Below are 22,407 nucleotides of genomic sequence, written 5' to 3'. Positions count from 1 at the left end.
ATAAATTAGTTGAATTGCATGATAATGTGCCAATAATGTGCAGCAAATCAGTCAAAGGGGGTCTGCTTCTATACAGATTTTATAAACAACCAAACCACACACCTTAATTTACGTCCAAAACAATCTGTAAGTTCCAATATGCTAAAAAACTAAGAGCTTTTACAGCAGTGAATAGTTTTAGGTCCATAATTTTACAGTTTTAGGCCAAGGATTTTTCAATATTTTCTTCAGTAATTAAGGTCACTTCCAATCTCTAATACCATCATGAATCTTTAATGAGAGAAAGATTTGAGAAGAATTATATCTGTCATGTGATTCCAGTCTTGATAGAAAATTCTGACCCAAGGGCACCTGCGTTGCCAAGTGACGAGGCTTGCCCAGTTACCGGCTACGCAGCGTACCAAAGGATCAGATTTTTCTTATCCGGTATAGACACACATGATTTTTTTTCTAGCATATGGTAAAGTACATCAGCTTTTTGATCAGAAACAAGTGTGAAAAAAATGAAAAAGAAAACCGCATAGTTGTCAATTTCACCATAAGTGCATGCGATGATGTTTACTAGTGAAGAAACAATTATGGAGTAAAAACGATAAATCGTCGCTGACAATGCAGTGTCGGCGACAATCGATAGTGGTTGTCCAAAATCGATGTCGCTAATGTTACTTCTGGTAACTACTTATATTTTTGTTTTGTGGTAAAAGTCAAGTAAATGTCAATTTTCCTTCCAGGTAAATTCTCGTTGAGTTCATTTTAACAAGGGAGATCACTCTCTTACACAAATGCGTTGAATGTTAACATTTTTGCTTAAACCTTTCAAACTCTCCCAAAATTACAAATTGTTTTTAATTGTTTATATATTTCATAAAACATTCTTCAATAACCTGTCTCTATGATGTAATGGGTCTGGTCTTACCTGCAAATACCGGGGATCCGGGTTCGATGCGTTCTGTTTTTTAAACCATTTTTGGTATCATTTGTAATTAACTAATTTACTTTTTGTTGAAAGTTTGATGAAATTAAGATATTCTAATGAAATGTTAAATTTAACAGGTTATCGAATGTTAAGCTGGTTCACAAATATTTTATTTCCTTTTACATGGATAAAATGCTAATTCAACTTACATGGTCCAGTGTGCATCATTTTGCAATTAATGTGCAATTATAAGGTATGTGTTGTGTTGTTATGTTTTTTCGTTTAGTTGTTAAAAGACAGAAAGGGGTTATGGAAATTTACTTTCTGTCGCAAAACGCATGACTATAGCATCACACATACTGATTCCAGGTTTAGCCATTTAAAGAATGTATTCCTTACTGATATTATGAACTTTCGATTATTGTCCGACAGTAAATCGAAATGCTTGGTCTGATTTTATTTGATTATCAATATTGCAAATGGAGTCTAATTTTCAAACACTAATGTTTACTGATGTCGCAATGTGCAGTAATTTTTCTTGACTTCATACGTCAAAAGTTTCTTCAATATGACGTCTTTTCAGGTAATTTTGTTGTTTTATGGCTTTATTTTTTGCAAATGTTCATGGAAATCATGTATTGAAATATCATACATATGACTACATAAAGTGTATAATAAAAGAAATAAAAAGTATTGCTTCACAGCGCATGACTCATCTTGCATCATAAACACTGAGAACATTATTGTGCTACACATGTGTCAGCCACACACACAACACTGGGAAGGCTGATGTGCTACAAATGTGTTAGACACCAATCCAACTCTGGGAAGGCTGATGTGCTACAAATGTGTTTGCCTCCAATACAAAACTGGGAAGGCTGATGTGCTACAAATGTATTTGCCTCCAATACAAAACTGGGAAGGCTGATGTGCTACAAATGTGTCAGCCTTGCAACCAAGACAGGAAAGCTGATGTGCTGCAAATGTTTTTGCCTCCAATCAAAGACTGCGAAGGTTGATTATTAGTCGGCGCCCAGAAGGTTGCCAACTATATTTGATATTACTTTAGAAATATTCCAACCAAGGGACTAGTTCATAAATTGCAGAACAGTGCTTTCAATAGTTTCCACGTTGCATGATAAAATATGAAGTTTAGTATGTTTTATAAAACTGTACATTTTAATTGATAATGAAACCTTAAATAATAATAGCCCTGCTTATCATTTTGAAAATTTTGATTTTAAATACCAACTCAATCATAACAACTCGGCCATCTCCGAGATAGATACAGGCCAAGGTGTTCCGATTGATACCAACTTCCACCCAAAAAGATGAAGGTTACACGGTACTATTACAATATCCTTTATGTTTGTAAACCTCCTACGCAGTAATCTCCCTTTGGGACAGCAAAAATGCCGAGTTTTGAAAAATTAACATTGAGCTTAATTGTTTGTTTTGAAAATGTCATTAGAAGGAAGAACTCCAGATACTTTGATGTATAGCATTTTTATCCCCGTTCTATATACTCATATGAGTGAAATGTGTTACAAAAACTTCTACAATATATAAAGCAAGGAATTCACATAACATGCCGGTACAAATAAAAGGTGAATTTCATACTATTGAAATCTAAGTATTAGACCATTGACTCTATTTCTTCGGAAGAAACGTATGTATATTTTTGGTATAATTTAGTTTTAACAGCAGGATTAGCTTGGAAAAAAAAGAATATCTATAATTCCGGGCTTAAACTATTGTAACAATATCCTTATCATGTCCTTCGAGCATATGTACCGAACATAAAAAAAATATTATCATTGAAATAATAACCATTTTTTGTTATCTGCATGCACGTTTTTCTTCTTATTTCATTGCGCAGACTTGATGCTATGCATCAACTTTTTTCTTGTCCACAAATGTGTTTGCTTCCAATCCAGAACTGGGAAGGCTGCATGATGATCTACAAATGTTTTTGCCTCCCATCCAAGACTGGGATAGTTGATTATCTACAAATGTGTTTGCCTCCCATCCTAGACTGGGAATGTTGATTATCTACAAATATGTTTGCCTCCCATCCTAGACTGGGAATGTTGATTAAATACAAATGTGTTTGCTTCCCATCCAGAACTGGGAAGGCTGCATGATGATCTACAAATGTTTTTGCCTCCCATCCAAGACTGGGATAGTTGATTATCTACAAATGTGTTTGCCTCCCATCCTAGACTGGGAATGTTGATTATCTACAAATATGTTTGCCTCCCATCCAAGACTGGGAATGTTGATTAAATACAAATGTGTTTGCCTCCCATCCAAGACTGGGAAGGCTGATTATCTACAAATGTGTTTGCCTCCCATCCAGGACTGGGAATGTTGATTAAATACAAATGTGTTTGCCTCCCATCCAAGACTGGGAATGTTGATTAAATACAAATATGTTTGCCTCCCATCCAAGACTGGGAAGGCTGATGATCTACAAATGTAGTGTAAGCCTCCCTACCAAAACTGGGAAGGCTGATGTGCTACAAATGTGACAGCCTCCCACACAACACTGAGAAGGCTGATGACCTACAAATGTGTTTGCCTCCGATCCAACTTTGGGAAGGCTGATGTGCTACAAATTTGTTTGCCTCCGATCCACCTCTGGGAAGGCTGATGTGCTACAAATGTGTTTGCCTCCGATCCAACTCTGGGAAGGCTGATGTGCTACAAATGTGTTTGCCTCCGATCCAACTCTGGGAAGGCTGATGTGCTACAAATGTGTTTGCCTCCCATCCAACTCTGGGAAGGCTGATGTGCTACAAATGTGTTTGCCTCTGATCCAACTCTGGGAAGGCTGATGTGCTACAAATGTGTTTGCCTCCGATCCAACTCTGGGAAGGCTGATGTGCTACAAATGTGTTTGCCTCCGATCCAACTCTGGGAAGGCTGATGTGCTACAAATGTGTTTGCCTCCCATCCAACTCTGGGAAGGCTGATGTGCTACAAATGTGTTTGCCTCCCATCCAATTCTGGGAAGGCTGATGTGCTACAAATGTGTTTGCCTCCGATCCAACTCTGGGAAGGCTGATGTGCTACAAATGTGTTTGCCTCCCATCCAACTCTGGGAAGGCTGATGTGCTACAAATGTGTTTGCCTCCGATCCAACACTGAGAAAGCGGATGTGCTACAAATGTGTTTGCCTCCCACACAACACTGGAAAGGCTGATGTGCTACAAATGTGTTTGCCTCCCACACAACACTGGAACGGCTGATGTGCTACAAATGTGTTTGCCTCCCACACCAAACTGGGAAGGCTGATGTGCTACAAATGTGTCAGCCTCCCACACAACACTGGAAAGGCTGATGTGCTACAAATGTGTTTGCCTCCCATCCAATTCTGGGAAGGCTGATGTGCTACAAATGTGTTTGCCTCCCATCCAACTCTGGGAAGGCTGATGTGCTACAAATGTGTTTGCCTCCCATCCAATTCTGGGAAGGCTGATGTGCTACAAATGTGTTTGCCTCCCACACAACACTGGGAAGGCTGATGTGCTACAAATGTGTTTGCCTCCCACACAACACTGGAAAGGCTGATGTGCTACAAATGTGTTTGCCTCCCACACAACACTTGAAAGGCTGATATGCTACAAATGTGTTTGCCTCCCACACAACACTGGAACGGCTGATGTGCTACAAATGTGTTTGCCTCCCACACCAAACTGGAAAGGCTGATGTGCTACAAATGTGTCAGCCTCCCACACAACACTGGAAAGGCTGATGTGCTACAAATGTGTTTGCCTCCCACACAACACTGGAAAGGCTGATGTGCTACAAATGTGTTTGCCTCCCACACAACACTTGAAAGGCTGATATGCTACAAATGTGTTTGCCTCCCACACAACACTGGAACGGCTGATGTGCTACAAATGTGTTTGCCTCCCACACAACACTGGGAAGGCTGATGTGCTACAAATGTGTTTGCCTCCAACACAACACTGGAAAGGCTGATGTGCTACAAATGTGTTTGCCTCCCACACAACACTTGAAAGGCTGATATGCTACAAATGTGTTTGCCTCCCACACAACACTGGAACGGCTGATGTGCTACAAATGTGTTTGCCTCCCACACAACACTTGAAAGGCTGATGTGCTACAAATGTGTTTGCCTCCCACACAACACTTGAAAGGCTGATGTGCTACAAATGTGTCAGCCTCCCACACAACACTGGAAAGGCTGATGTGCTACAAATGTGTTTGCCTCCCACACAACACTTGAAAGGCTGATGTGCTACAAATGTGTTTGCCTCCCACACAACACTGGAAAGGCTGATGTGCTACAAATGTGTTTGCCTCCCACACAACACTTGAAAGGCTGATATGCTACAAATGTGTTTGCCTCCCACACAACACTGGAACGGCTGATGTGCTACAAATGTGTTTGCCTCCCACACAACACTTGAAAGGCTGATGTGCTACAAATGTGTTTGCCTCCCACACAACACTGGGAAGGCTGATGTGCTACAAATGTGTCAGCCTCCCACACAACACTGGAAAGGCTGATGTGCTACAAATGTGTTTGCCTCCCACACAACACTGGGAAGGCTGATGTGCTACAAATGTGTCAGCATCCCACACAATATTGGAAAGGCTGATGTGCTACAAATGTGTTTGCCTCCCACACAACACTGGAAAGGCTGATGTGCTACAAATGTGTTTGCCTCCCACACAACACTGGGATGGCTGATGTGCTACAAATGTGTTTGCCTCCCACACCAAACTGGAAAGGCTGATGTGCTACAAATGTGTTTGCCTCCCACACAACACTGGGATGGCTGATGTGCTACAAATGTGTTTGCCTCCCACACAACACTGGAAAGGCTGATGTGCTACAAATGTGTTTGCCTCCCACACAATATTGGAAAGGCTGATGTGCTACAAATGTGTTTGCCTCCCACACCAAACTGGAAAGGCTGATGTGCTACAAATGTGTTTGCCTCCCACACCAAACTGGAAAGGCTGATGTGCTACAAATGTGTTTGCCTCCCACACAACACTGGAAAGGCTGATGTGCTACAAATGTGTCAGCCTCCCACACAACACTGGAAAGGCTGATGTGCTACAAATGTGTCAGCCTCCCACACAACACTGGAAAGGCTGATGTGCTACAAATGTGTTTGCCTCCCACACCAAACTGGAAAGGCTGATGTGCTACAAATGTGTTTGCCTCCCACACCAAACTGGAAAGGCTGATATGCTACAAATGTGTTTGCCTCCCACACAATACTGGAAAGGCTGATGTGCTACAAATGTGTTTGCCTCCCACACAACACTGGAAAGGCTGATGTGCTACAAATGTGTTTGCCTCCCACACAACACTGGAAAGGCTGATGTGCTACAAATGTGTTTGCCTCCCACACCAAATTGGAAAGGCTGATATGCTACAAATGTGTTTGCCTCCCACACCAAACTGGAAAGGCTGATGTGCTACAAATGTGTCAGCCTCCCACACAACACTGGAAAGGCTGATGTGCTACAAATGTGTTTGCCTCCCACACAACACTGGAAAGGCTGATGTGCTACAAATGTGTTTGCCTCCAACACAACACTGGAAAGGCTGATGTGCTACAAATGTGTCAGCATCCCACAAAACACTGGAAAGGCTGATGTGCTACAAATGTGTTTGCCTCCCACACAACACTGGAAAGGCTGATGTGCTACAAATGTGTTTGCCTCCAACACAACACTGGAAAGGCTGATGTGCTACAAATGTGTCAGCCTCCCACACAACACTGGAAAGGCTGATGTGCTACAAATGTGTTTGCCTCCCACACAAAACTGGAAAGGCTGATGTGCTACAAATGTGTTTGCCTCCAACACAACACTGGAAAGGCTGATGTGCTACAAATGTGTTTGCCTCCCACACAACACTGGAAAGGCTGATGTGCTACAAATGTGTTTGCCTCCCACACAACACTGGAAAGGCTGATGTGCTACAAATGTGTTTGCCTCCCACACCAAACTGGGAAGGCTGATGTGCTACAAATGTGTTTGCCTCCCACACAACACTGGAAAGGCTGATGTGCTACAAATGTGTTTGCCTCCCACACAATATTGGAAAGGCTGATGTGCTACAAATGTGTTTGCCTCCCACACAACACTGGAAAGGCTGATGTGCTACAAATGTGTTTGCCTCCCACACAACACTGGAAAGGCTGATGTGCTACAAATGTGTTTGCCTCCCACACCAAACTGGGAAGGCTGATGTGCTACAAATGTGTTTGCCTCCCACACAACACTGGAAAGGCTGATGTGCTACAAATGTGTTTGCCTCCCACACAACACTGGGAAGGCTGATGTGCTACAAATGTGTCAGCCTCCCACACAAAACTGGGAAGGCTGATGTGCTACAAATGTGTCAGCATCCCACACAATATTGGAAAGGCTGATGTGCTACAAATGTGTTTGCCTCCCACACAACACTGGAAAGGCTGATGTGCTACAAATGTGTTTGCCTCCCACACAACACTGGAAAGGCTGATGTGCTACAAATGTTCAGCATCCCACACAATATTGGAAAGGCTGATGTGCTACAAATGTGTCAGCATCCCACACAATATTGGAAAGGCTGATGTGCTACAAATGTGTCAGCATCCCACACAATATTGGAAAGGCTGATGTGCTACAAATGTGTCAGCATCCCACACAATATTGGAAAGGCTGATGTGCTACAAATGTGTCAGCATCCCACACAATATTGGAAAGGCTGATGTGCTACAAATGTGTTTGCCTCCCACACAACACTGGGATGGCTGATGTGCTACAAATGTGTCAGCATCCCACACAACACTGGAAAGGCTGATGTGCTACAAATGTGTTTGCCTCCCAGTCACAACACTGGAAAGGCTGATGTGCTACAAATGTGTCAGCATCCCACAAAACACTGGAAAGGCTGATGTGCTACAAATGTGTTTGCCTCCCACACAACACTGGAAAGGCTGATGTGCTACAAATGTGTCAGCATCCCACAAAACACTGGAAAGGCTGATGTGCTACAAATGTGTTTGCCTCCAACACAATACTGGAAAGGCTAATGTGCTACAAATGTGTCAGCATCCCACACAACACTGGAAAGGCTGATGTGCTACACATGTATTAGCCTCCCATCCAACGCTGGGAAGGCTGATATGCTACAAATGTGTTAGCCTCCCACTCAACACTGGGAAGGCTGATGTTCTACATATGTGTTAGCCTCCCACATAACACTGGGAAGGCTGATGTTCTACAAATGTGTTAGCCTCCCACATAACACTGGGAAGGCTGATGTTCTACAAATGGGTTAGCCTCCCACTCAACACTGGGAAGGCCGATGTTCTACAAATGTGTTAGCCTCCCACTCAACACTGGGAAGGCTGATGTTCTACAAATGTGTTAGCCTCCCACTCAACACTGGGAAGGCTGATGTTCTACAAATGGGTTAGCCTCCTACTCAACACTGGGAAGGCTGATGTTCTACAAATGGGTTAGCCTCCCACAGTACACTGGGAAGGCTGTTGTGCTACAAATGTGTTTGCCTCCCATCAAAACTGAGAAAGCTGATGTGCTACAAATGTGTTTGCCTTCCATTCAATTCTAACCCACCAAACCATTGTAGGACTGAGCCCTGCCAGCGTCACACTCTAATGACCTCTCAATATTTAGCACTATATTCCAAAAGGGCTTTTTCTCACATAAATCAAAACAAATGGATGCTTCCAGATAAAGAGATACAATGCCATTTTTAGCTCTGCCATTTCGAGCTCAACCTCCAAAAAGGGGTGGGATTGACTAGGCAGCTGAAGGGCTGAAACCATTTTGGCAAGGGTTTTTGGGGGCCATTAAAGGGCCTTAATCAGGGTTAAAGGGGGCAAAGGCCTCTTTGACTTGCTATTTAGAAATGTTTTTGCAGAGCAACACATCAATATATCATTTAACACTTTGCATACAATCACATAGTAATTACAACATGGATGCCATATTTGTTATTTATATCCATCTTTTTTTCCATTGATAGTCATTTTCTTTCTATTGTTTTTTGCTCGTTTCTTTTGTTCAACAGAGGAACAGTGTTCATAAGAGCGATTTAACCCACTATATGTGATGAAGCATTCACAAACCACACACCTTCCTTTCCCATCAACCTTGCTGATGGAAGATGACATACTTATCCCATTCACTAAAGTTCCAGCCAATCCCTCTTATATTTGTTTATACTGTTTGAATCAACCTTAAGGATTTCCCGTGCGTCAACCGCTCAATTTAATATTTTTGCCATTATGCTTAATAAGAAGTTTATTCCAGTTTTGTTTACATTTTCACCTTTTTTTTTTAGCAAGATGACAATCATTGTTGTGGCTTTGCAGTATAACAAGTGATTTGATTGGACTATATGGAAGGATTCAACCAATGAGAAGATGTGTATGAATGACAATTAGCCTAAGGCCACTACTTTTATATAAATTGGTTTACAAAACCGGCGGGTCTAATTTTCCGAAAAGTACAAAAAAAAAAAAAAATGAATTTCACTTTTTTTTTTCAAAATTATTTTCCCGACCGTATTGATTTTGGTGCGAAACGAAAGAAAAACGAACGGTAAGAGTACGAATGCAGCAGATCTTGACTGGTTTGTTGTTCCATAGCCGTATTCGCCAATTTATAGTGATAGCATGTGAGCCAGTCAACTGTTATGGCAGCGCCGTTGGCAATGGCGGAATTGACGATAGCAGTCATTCTTTGTATGAAATAATTAATTAAAATATGCAGGAGCTGTTAAAATAACAATAGCAATAAACATTGGCAAATTTAACAGCCTGTCACGTGATTGTTGTTTTTCCCCCGCCAATTTAGGTCATGAAAATATTGTTGTTTATAGATAAAAAATAAAAGTGTCAGCGGCTGCCATCGAATTAGTAGACACAAATATCTGTAAATTATGTGTGAGAAAAACATTTTATAACATTTTATGGTTAAATATCAAATAACAGTGCACTAAGTGTGAATGGTGAAATCGAAAATTTCTAAGTTGACACCGGTGACCTAGTTTCACAAGTTCGGTTGGTGGTGTTTATGGATTTTAAATCACAAAATGGTTTGGAAATACTTGTCATTGAGTTGAACACATGTGTCAATGCCAGGAGTTGTGTGCAAAACATTTAGATAAAACAACATGAAAAACTATTTTGAATAAGTCCATTTCAATTTGTAATGAACTTGATATTTCACTATAAATGAGAATTGTTGTTGAAACCAATGAATACTCTTTAAAATGAAAAATAAACAAGCATAAGGTATAGATGCCCTGTGAACCATGTATACACAAAATGGCGGAGTTGGGAGAAGATGAAAATGTCCTATACATAATTATGGATTTCTCTGTTACTATCATTGGTACATAAAGTTAAGTCACATGCTAGATTTATTATTTTGCTATGTGATTTTTATGTACTGATGTGGTAATTTGCTGCAAGATTTAAATTTGAAATGGATTTGGTGAACATCCCATGGTAAATATCCCAGTCCGAAAATATCCAGACTAAGCATGGATCGGGTTACACACAACTAGTACCCCACATGGTAAAGGTTATATATACTCAAATCTAGGTCTAGTTTGGATTTTAGTTTTTCAGGAATTGTTTTCGCAATATTAAAGCTCAAATGTCTTTATAAAATGTTACCTCCTTAAATGTGTTTATAAAATGTTACCTCCTTATTTACAAAATTGGTAATTATTTCACTTTATTGACATTTTCCAATATTAAAATAACTTAAACAATGTTTAGAAAATGTAATGTATTGTTTTAATACAGTGCAATTTTTGTGTATTTTAATGCGTAAAATTCGCCTCCTCTTTTTTTTCAATTTAATATTGGTAAGTTTTTAAGTGTTCTGCATTCACTTTTGCATTGGCATACCCTAAAAGCTAAACAAATGTCTTGCTGAGTGATATTCAATGTATCTTTGATTAAAAGTGTAGTTTATACATGTAAAAATGTTTTATAGTCAATATCATTGATGTTTGTTTTATATGCACAGTATGTAAGATTTAAATTAGATTTTTATTAAGAACTTTGAAACTTTGAGTGTATTAAAACATGCATAAATAGCAGTTTAAGAATTTAAAATGACAAGTAAATGATATAAATTTTCACTGTTTTTATGTTGTTTTCTGATTTTCACCCTTTAAGAGTATGTTTTGTGACTTTTTTCCTTTTTTTTTTTTTTTTGAGCACCCTGAGTGGACATTTTTTCCAAAAAATCTTGTAAACCAAAAAATAAAAAAGGAGTGGCCTAAGTGTACATTTCAGCTCTAGAAGAAACCCAGGCACTAATTTACAGGATCTCAGTGATTCCTGAAGCCGTATTTAGATCCAGGGAAATCTGCAGACAAATCACATGTCCAAACAATACGACTTTCAGAATTACATGTATATTGTTTCATGTCAAATTGAAACTGTATCCAAATGAACTTAGAATTTGAAGGCTTTGGAGCATTGAATGAAAGTGGGTTTCAAATATAGTGCAACATCTATAGCCCGTCAATAGATTTCACACATGAAAGAAAGCGGACTCACTCTGAAGCTTATTTGGTCAGCGATTGAGCATAATATTTTAAATACAAGTAATACCATGGAACTTACTAATATTAGAGCCGGGATCATACACCGCAATGGATCCATACATTAACACTTTGCCACTATTTTTATATTTGTTCAATTCTATCAAAGCCTTGAATTACTCTATGAAGTGCCTCTTTGCAGCAGACTATAAATTGACTGTCTTTATGTTGAAAAAGGCATAATGATCATGTTCTGTATTAGCTGATTGAAAAATACGCTTTACCAGATTTATTTGCAGTAGACAGTAGTTCTTTAGTATTTTCTGGGTTTCATCTACTTAATGCATCCACTGCATGCAACTATACCGCTTTTCATGACAACAATTGATCAATGAGATAAGATAATGCTTGATAGATAAAGCTTTTGTCATAATACTGTACAGTGCTTTCAATTTGTAAGTCAGCATTTTTCCTGATGCTAAGAAAAGAATCCCTGACAATTGGCTTCGGGCTTAAAGACTCCTGTTTAAAACTTACTGAACGTTTCACAGGACGATGTGGACCACTTTCCCATCTGATTATATTCATATCCTACAAACTCCTGCTTTGCATTAGGATCTGAAATTTAAACATTGGTCACCTTCCGACGATCTTACCATCAGCCAATCAGGGGCTTTCATTTGCTTGGTTAGAAGCGAATAAAGAAATTAGATTTCCTGGTATTCAGGATGGATTTCAAAATCGTTCTGGAAATAAATGTTTTAAAAGTTTCTTATTAAACAAACCTGATGAGTCTGATTTGTGCAATCCAGAAGAGCTCAGACAGTTTGACCTATTTAGAATTCATTAAAAAAAAAATCCAATATCTGGTCAAAACATTATTACAAAAATATTGTGTGAAATAAACAAGGGCTAGACTATTTCACAGCTTTGAACCATATTTCCTTAGTCGAATAATAAAATGCCATCATTCGCATTACATACAAGATAATTATCTGACTTAAAAAGTTAAGTAGGTTGGATGGTTGGGAACCCTGCCTTGTATTAAGTTTCAATGCAATACATCAAGTAGTTGCTGATATATGACTTAATCATGCTAACATGCAAAACCTTTACCAGTTGGTTAGGGTGTAGGGTGAGAGTGGTCTAGTGGTATAGGTGTGCGCCTCTCAGCCAAGAGGATGTGGGTTTTATCTCCACCAGAGGTACTTTCTCATGGCCTCACATGAAGGACACAGTTCTTGTTTCTGCTCAGGAAACTGACTCAAGAGTGATCTTATAAGCTATTCATTTTGTCAAAATAGAGCTAAAATCAATATTATAAACCAAAACCTTATCCTGAATTTCTTAGTTAAATCACAAAGGGCCATATACAATATATGCAAAATACAGTTACATAACCTGATCAATTCTGTAGGTTGGATAGTTTGGAACACCTGCTATAATTTCATTGCAATAGAAGTTGTATTTGCTGAGATAATGGCAAAAATGTGGTTACATGCAAAACTTGATCAGAATTTCTTAAGCGAGTAAAATAAGGTTCATAATTTACATTATATCCAATAGAGTTATCTAACTTGGTAATTTATAAGTTGACGGGTTGAGTTCCGTTGTATAAAGTCTCCATGCAAAACAATGCAATACATCAAGTTGATACTGAGATATTTAGAATAATAAACTTATGTATATATGGTTACATTCTAAACCTTGCTGAAGATAGATTGAATCACTCCCCTACACAAACATTTGTAAGTCCAAAAACAAAAAAAAAGTTTGTTTAGGGTTACCTTCCCAAAATTTCTAGGTAGGGTAGGTGGGATTTTTTTTGATTTTTTTATTGATTTTTTTCAAAATCTGTCGTAAGTTCAGAGTGTTTTCTTGCACATGGCAGTCTTTCCTACATTACTGTCATTGCCTGACTTTGTTTTATCATATAAACAATAATTCTGATTAAAATCTGCATTTATCCGCCCTTCGTAACTCTCTATTCGCTAACAAATACTTTTTTGCTCAGAAACGGAAAAAAATAGTTAGGGTCGGGTTACCCGAAACGGACATATTTTTTTTTAGGCCTAATGTAATATTTAACAAACTTTTGAACTGGTAACATGGCTGAAAAATTGTAAAAATAGTAATAAAACCATTGCAAAATGAAAGGTTTCTACAGTATATTTCCGACCACCATTGAGTAAACACAAAACAACAAGGCATTCCACTTCACTGTATGAGCATGCAAGCACTGCGCTGAACCTCTTACTGTCAGGGTCTTTTTGGCAGTTATCGGGAAGACATCCTAGCTCATTTTTAGGGAAAAAAACATGTTCTGTTCAGTTTTGGGTGAAAATTCAAAGTACTTATTCAAACAAATTGGACAATGTAGTTTTACAAATGGAGTAAAATTAATATTGATAACACAGTAAATATATCACTCACAAACCTCATTTAACGAATCATGAGTATATCATTATATATATAAAAAAATGTTGTTTTGTTGTTTTTTTGTTTTTTTTCGGAAGTGGGAATACCAGATGTTATTCAAGGGGGAAAAGTCTGGCCCTTGGATTATAAAATAACCAGGTATCAGCTTTAGCAAAAAAGGGTTAAAAGGCCCTGAATTTAGAAGAGTTTTTGTTTTGCAATTACTTTTTGCCTAATAGGCTGTTTTAATCATGGCCAATATTCCAAGGTTTAAAATTCGCAACATTAGTATTTAATCATCACCAAACATCCGAAAATTAATATTTTAAAAAAACTAATAATAATGTTAGGTTTTTCGCAACCCAATCAAATCACAAGTCACAAACAATAGTACCGTCACAAAATTAAACCATTCAACAGCAGTATGTTTCCCACTATTCTGCCTATTCTCTATTTGGTTAAAGCATTCTGCCTATTATTATGGGCATGCAAGCACTTCTATGGTTACCATTCTGACGATCGACAACAACGATTGGTACTCACATTTACATGTGGCACGCTTAGAGAACGTGAAGTCTTTCCTTTTGACGACGTCTTCTGATAGTTCACCAAGTACCCGTGCATCAAGTATACCGGCATTTAACTGTCTGTAAATAGTAGACTATAACCTTCCACACCAAAAATGTTGACAAACATCATAAATTCACTGATCATTATCCACTAGATAATTCAAAAGTTACATATCAGACCGAATATACTTCCATGAGGGACACATTCAAATGATAACTTATAATGCTTTTCCTTGAATAATATTATTACCCTCTCAAAAATATCATCTACTGTAACATATATAAAATGTACCATGAAATTCAATTTACAACAAAAAACTTCAACTTCCACAAAATAATTACAAGCTAAGATATAACAATTCCAATTGATAATTCCTTAATCTTTCCAAAAATCTTCTTCAAATTATGGCTTCACTCATTTCGATTCTTTCTTTCTTCTAAATAACTAATGTTACAATGTTTCATCAAGATTTGTTAAAGAATACATAGAGATCTGAAAACCAGAATTGACAATGCTAATTTTTTCTGGTATTGATAGATTAATAGGGTTTTTTACAAGAAAATGCTGTAACAGAAAAAAATATAAACCCCAACAGAATTAATTAGTACCATTTATAACACTCGCACTGGCTACAGTCCACACTTATAATCATAATTTATAGATATTGATAAAATTAATATATTTTGTATGCACAAACTGACATGCAGGAATTTGTGTCAGAAATTCAATAAAAATTTGTGTCAATCGATCTCAGCACAAAACTTGAGTACTTTCTTTGAATAATAACCTTTGCTCCTATCTGTAGATATTGTAAACAATGACACAAAATAGGTGGAATACTTTTTTCAAACAATTTCAAATTCCAAAACTGAACCTCACAAAAGATCCCACAGATATGATATTGATCTTCACGAAAGTCTCAGTGAAGGAAAACTTTTCTCAAAGAGCGAGAACTATTTCTTGAACAACTCTAATTCATCAACCAATTTTTTTTAGAATCACTGCTAAAATAGTTAAGCAAAACAGCTGAGACTAGCTGTCTTTGTATTTGTATTCTTTATTTCTTCATTTAAGACAATTTCAAACTAAAATGTCAAGACCTGCCGTCTTCAAAATTAGACTTTTGGATGAACAAGCCCAAATTCTTATACTATTGCTAATGGTATCAATTTTTTTAAAAAGTCAGAAAGCAAGCCCGAAATACATTTTACCAGTGCAGGTCTTGCGGGCTTGTGTAAATGTATATGAAACAATTTTTATTATTATTATTATAGCTGTTATCAGAGCTTCTAAAACCCATCAATTAGCTGGTCTGGAACTATTTTGACCACACTTGACCGATTTCAGTAGCAGCAAATAGCTTAAAGATTAATCTGAATTTTTTCATTCATTTATGATTTCATTCCAAAACGGTCAATTTTAGTCAGTAAAAAATGTAAAAATTGTAATTGCAAAAACACTGTTCACACATCATTTACACATCCCAAAATATCAGGGGACATCCTTAAGGTTGATAATTTCATTCTGTGTTATAATTAATTGACTTTGCTGTTTTTTTACATTAAAGATAAGTGAACTTTGGCGTCTTTTTCTCATGAAAACAATCGCCACTCTTCTGCTGACGAGGAGCCATAATCATTAAAGGATGCCATTATTTGTAACTCAGCAAGGACATATATTTATGAATTAATTAAACTAGTTGTGCACTAATTAAAGGATATCATCAGTGACGCACATGATAAACTGCAGAGATTGAATATCGATATCATGGAGACCACAGGGTGCGCCGCTTATGTCATTTAAAAAATATATTATGACGTATTTGTTGATGCCTTTTGATGCCCATGCTGATCACCAGTGGGAACCCTGAGTCATGTACTGTCTTATAGTGTAAGACCCACTTTTCTTACCAAAACAATAAATCTATCATCTGTGTGCTTTCCATGGTGTATGAGGGGCCGAAAATTTACGATCGTGGCATTCCTCAAAGGAATGGTCGCAGAAGTTTTTTTAAGATTTAAAATTAATCTGTATAAATTACAATGTACATCAACTATGATTGTACTAAAGCACCAGTTACGAATTGCCACATCTTGAAAATTATTGACAGACTTCATACCATGAAAATGTGTGACAGAAAACTCTGTTCAACGTTAAATCTAATCTTTGGAACCGGCCTGACTTATTAATTAAAAAAAATAAAAAATTGGGGTCGAAGAACCCAGACCAATTGAGATTTCAAAATTTGAAAAGCCCTGGTCAAGGGATATTATTAAATCAATGTCCTGATTAGATGGCACTGCCTACTGAGATAAACAAATTAATTTGGTCAATATTTAATACATGTGTCATAATTGATATTTATCAAAATCAAATGAATTATAATTCAAATTACTATTATCAACCCATTTATTCAGTATCGACCCATTTGTTCAGAATTGGTACAGAAATACTTGAGTATGAGAGGACAAAGTGAATTTGGTCATTTTCTTATAAGGCAAGGGCCATAACTCTAGAGCGAATAGTGTGATCTGGCTGCTGATCAAATTTGTCTGAGATATTATGCCCTCATTGTAGTAAAAATTGGATAACAAATGCTCAATGACAAAGTCAAAGTGAATTTGGCCAATTTGGAAATTCAAGGGTAACAACTCTAGAGTAAATAATGTGATCTGGCTGATGATCAAACTCTGTCATATATTATGACAAAAAGCATTACGCTTGGTAAAGATGGTCTAAGAAATGCTCAAGTTGGAGAGTGGACAAAGTAAATTTGGTATAATGTTGACAAATCAAGGGCCATAACTAAAGAGTTAACAAGAGATGTTTGTCAAACACGAGGCCACCCCCCCCCCCCAAGATGATGACTGATATTTTCAGAAAAAAACATGTATCCTCTTAGCAGCAGGGAATAAGTAAATATGATGTAATTGTAATAACCAACGAATTGTGACCTTTACCTTTGACCTCAAAATCCGTAGGGGTCGTCTACTGGTAACCCCCAACCCAGGGCTTCTAAAACTTTGGAACCTCAATCGGTCTGGACCCGGCGACAATCGGTCTTGACCCGGCGACAACCCCCCCCCCCAAAAAAAAGAAAGACCTGTTCAAAAGTCCGATTACTTAGAAATGTCACACATTTTCGCGACGTCTTTTCTGTCAATATTTTTTCGCGATGTCGCAATTCCTAAGATGGTTCTAGAGCCGCATAGCCGATTCAGATAGTCATTGATACAAGCTTAATTCAAATGAGATTCTCATCGAGTTCTGTGGCGTTTCTAGTAAGAACAACTGCGATCGTAAATAACTGTGGCTGTCGAAAAGTGGTCAGACGACAAAAAGTGAAACAGTATTAAGATTTATTTGCTTAATGCAGCTACAGTGGGTCAACATTCAACTGATACTCTTGAATAATGATATATATCTAGATTTATAATCGGGGCTTCGAGCTATAAGTGTGATATCGACAGCGATTTTTTCATTACTGCGAATTAAAATGACGTGAGCGTCGCACTCAGCTTCCAGACTATGTAGTTAACCAAGCGTGTCCCTGTTGATATCCTATATATATGACTAGGTTCGGATTAACAATGACATATGCACAATTTAAATTTAACAGTTTGGTAATCAACAAACGGATATATCATGTAATGATCGACAACGACATAGCATATTCATATTGCCATGTGAAAATATGGACCGATTTTAACACTTAATCAGGATAGCTGCAAGCACACAATTAACACATAGTTTGTTTAATTGTGTCTTCTGCGACTTACCAATACACGTGATTGGACCGATTGCAAGCGATAGGCTATAGAGTGATCAGTGTTGCGGAAAAAGCAGCTGGTCGTATTAGTCACATGGTAACTAAGACACTTTTATGACCTATTGGGGGTAGTTTTGAATGTGTGAATGACCCATGAATATTTGTGTATTACAATTTCTGCAACTTTAACTGGCCTAGTCGTTTTGGACCGAAATTATAAAAAAATGACAAAATTTCGGACCGATTTTTTTTACACTTTTTGAAACTGAAATCGGTCTGGCCTGGTCAAAATCGGTCCAGACCGGCAAATTGCCGGTTTTTAGAAGCCCTGCCCCAACCTATATGTCAAGTCTGAGGGCCATGGCAGGCATTGTTCAGTTATCACAACGACAAGCTTTTTGTGTTCAAGGTCACTGTGACCCTGACCTTTGACCCCTAAATCAATAGGGGTCATCTACTGGTCAGGCCCACCCTCCACATAATGTTTGATGAACATAGGTCCAGGCATTGTTGAGTGATCACTCCAAGAGACTTTGTCAACCTTTTCACGTTAAAGGTCACTGTGACCTTGACCTTTGACCTGATTACCCCTAAAGTCAATATATGTCATCTACTAGTCAGGCCCAGCCTCAATGTGAAGTTTAATGACCACAGGTCCAGGCATTGTTGAGTTATCAAACGGACAAGCTTTGACAACCTTTTCCTGTTAAGTGTCACTGTGACCTAGACCCCTATAATCGAAAGGGGCCATCTACAGGTCAGGTCAAACCTTCAGGTCAAGTTTGAAAATAATAGGTCCAGGAATTGTAGAGTTATCACTTGAACAAGCTCCTATTATGGGGGTTGGGGTGGGGGGTCATAATAATATGATCTGACAGTGACAAAAAAAAAATTCTGAATGAATGAACAATGACCTTGAACTTGAGGCGTTTCTATGTTCTTAGCAATTTTAATACACTCCAAAGATACAAAACGTATGTATACAGTGCTAAGGTTTTCAATATCAAAATATCTTAATATGGCCCTATATTTTGGACATGACAAATATTCACCCAAATATTCAAAGCATTACAATTCATCAAGATGTTTAAATGATTGCAAAAAATGTTACCTCTTTCAGAATATATACTTTTGATTAAGTGTTGTATGTATGAATTTTCACAAACTTCCGAAACATGAAGCTTTAATATATATGTTGACCTTGTAACACCAATAATTCAAAGGTTTTTGCCTCTGCAAAGAATAATCTCACTTGGTGTAAATATTAGGAAAAGCAATCAGATAGGATGTAACTGGTTTTCCTCAGAGTGTTATGGTATCAGACCTACAAATATGCGAATTATAGATGCCTGTTGACCCGTATCATTTCGGTAGCATTTGAAATGAGTTATGATCTGTGTAGAAAATGACAGGGACATAGCTAGCCCTCATGTGAATTCATAATATTGCTAGGGGGGTCCAGGGGCATGCTCCCTCAGAAAATTTTGAACATCATGGTGCAATCTGGGCGTTCTGCCTGGTGCTATGTTTAGTACTGGAGAATGGACAGTATTAGGATCATAGAGTCAAGTAGACATACTGCAACTTTGGCTACTTTTTGATATATTTTTGTCAGAATCATGTGGATTCAGCCACATACTCGCGTATAGGCAGCTACGCGCTTGAAAGAAAAAATGAAAATTAGATAGAAAAAAAAAGAACAACAAAGATGTTTGCACTAAATTGAGAAAGTTGGTCGCCACAGTGCACACCCAATTTCAGTAAGAATAAAAGATAGTGAGTAAAAAATACAAACTTGAACAACTTCATATTTTTTTAATAAAGTTTTAGTCATTTATTTAACATTTATTTGTAGTCAGCAAGACATGACCTTTTAAATGATACCAAAATTGCATGGGTCGTCATGCATTAAAATTTAACATGATGGTTATCTAAAAACTAGCTTATTTAATGTGGGTTGGATACCTTAAATATATGCAGTATGAAGAAATTTAAAATTGTTCTTTATGCAGATGGCATCATGCCCATCTGAAATTAAAGTTCAATTATTCATATTCTATATTGTAATACTTGGAAAACGCCCGAACATGAAAATAATCGATATAATCTCATCCCAATTCTAAAGCAGAATGGTGCCAGTAATCAGGGTTTTTTTTTAATTATTTGCCTGGTTTTCAATCTCATGTCTAAGAGAGCGCCATGAAGCAAACACAAATGCTCTTCTGTTGACTTACATCGTAGAAAGGGGCAAAACTCAGCAATAATTAAAGTCAGAATTATTGGTTTGCTGCACATAGGTTTATTATCTCAGGCAACATGTGTTCCACATTTCATATCAATATTATATAATTAATCCATTATTATTAAGGTTTATACAAGGTAAAAGTTTGGGTAAAAGACTTGAGACGATGACTATAATGGCAAAGCTTATGACAAAACCTATACATTTTTATCAAAAACCTTCTAAAACAGGAGAACTAATAAAAAAACATTCAGGAAAGGGTAATCAGTTCAAATGCTGGCTATGATAAGAATCTAAATATAAACAATTTCTATCATTATCTTACAAAAATAAATATTCTGTTTTGATTTCTACTAAAGCTAAAAACATGACTTCAGGGTACTGAGGTTGTTTCTCAGAATAAACATCTAGATGAAGAATGATGTAACCTGTTCTTTAGTTGTTCTGACACCATCAATTATGGTTAACATGAACTAATCAGACACTTTGGAAAATAATGAACCTGTGGTATCACAAACAGTAAACTAGTTTCTGAAAAAAGAAATATTATCTGAAATTAAAGATATATATCATTTTTAATGCAGAACTGCAATATTTTTTTACATTAGAACACTTCCATGCAAACAGAAGCAACAAACTTTTAATAATTCAGCAAACTTATGTACCAAACATATCCTACAATTATTTTTCAAATTGGTTTTCCTGAGTATTAGGGATAATTTGTTTGGAGCAAAGATTTTGAATGCCAAATCACTCCAAGATGATATGAATTTTTAATTTTCAATAATGCATTTGTGACTTTTACATCATTTCCAGCGGAAAGTCCTGATGTTCCAATATTATGTAAAAATTTATGAGGTGGTCCTATAGAGCATAACCTGCTCTCAAATGAAATTGATGTTACTGCATGACATCTTTGTGTTTTAAACATCTTGACCTACATAACAACTTGACCTACATAACAACTTGACCTTTATAAAACACGGACCTGTATAACATATTGACCTTTATAACAACTTGACCTGCATAACATCTTGACCTCATAACAACTAAACCTACATAATAACTTGACCTACATAATACATTGACCTGTATAACAACATGACCTACATAACAAATTGACCTACATAACAACTTGATATTCATAACAAATTGACCTGCATAACAACTTGACCTTCATAACAACTTGATCTACACATAACCTGGACCTACATAACACCTTTATAACCTGCATAACAACTTGACCTATATAAAACCATGACCAACATAAAAATTTGGCCTGCATTTTATCTTGACGTGCATTTTATCTTGACTTGCAAAACACTTTGACCTATAAAACCTAACATCTTGACCTTGACCTGCATAACCTTGAACCCTGGTGAGCTTATTATTAAAGTCTAAGCCCCAACCACCACTTCCCTCCTCCCTCCACCTGAAAAATGCCTTATTTTGCCAAAAAAACAACAATCTATTGTATGTTAACAAAATTCCCAGAAGTTTACATGGAGCTTATTATAGTAACCGAAAAAACCGAAAAAATAATTTCGTTTAATGAATGGCGGTATTAGAAAATTGTTATATGAAATTATTTGTTAAATTGTGAAACCTTGATCATCATAATGTATTAGCACGGTGTTAGCGTTGGTCTATTGGTTATCTTGACAGTCACATTTATTGGGGTATTTAATAATGTGTGAAGGACACACAAGGTTTGTGTACATTACATTTTCTACTGACTTAAATAACCAATTTGGACTAGAATTATATAAAATTTGAAAATTAGTTTTGTAGTAATTTTCTGTAGCCAAAATGGGTCAAAACTGGCAAGTAGTTGGAATTTAGAAGCCCTGTCCTGTAGACCTTTTTTAGGGACAAACATATGAGTTATGGTTAAGAACCATTTACCAATCCTGGGAAATACC

At 37.2% G+C, this 22,407-nt stretch overlaps 1 protein-coding gene across 2 annotated transcripts in view; it reads right to left on the bottom strand.

The window, feature by feature from the left end:
- LOC128242987 (H(+)/Cl(-) exchange transporter 7-like) overlaps positions 1–22,407 on the bottom strand; it is a 96,687-nt gene that overhangs the window by 67,011 nt on the left and 7,269 nt on the right. Inside the window, exon 1 of one of the 2 annotated variants that reach the window (XM_052960451.1) lies at positions 14,448–14,553. The exons of the other annotated variant lie outside the window; for it this stretch is intronic. Coding sequence (XP_052816411.1) covers positions 14,448–14,543 — 96 coding nt within the window. The 5' untranslated portion in view covers positions 14,544–14,553. Of the gene's footprint in view, positions 1–14,447; positions 14,554–22,407 lie in introns of those variants that run through there. 2 annotated transcript variants of the gene reach the window in all.

This window comes from Mya arenaria, chromosome 8 (genome assembly GCF_026914265.1).
Source record: "Mya arenaria isolate MELC-2E11 chromosome 8, ASM2691426v1".
Taxonomy (NCBI): domain Eukaryota; kingdom Metazoa; phylum Mollusca; class Bivalvia; order Myida; family Myidae; genus Mya; species Mya arenaria.
This window is presented reverse-complemented; position numbering and strand designations above follow the sequence as displayed.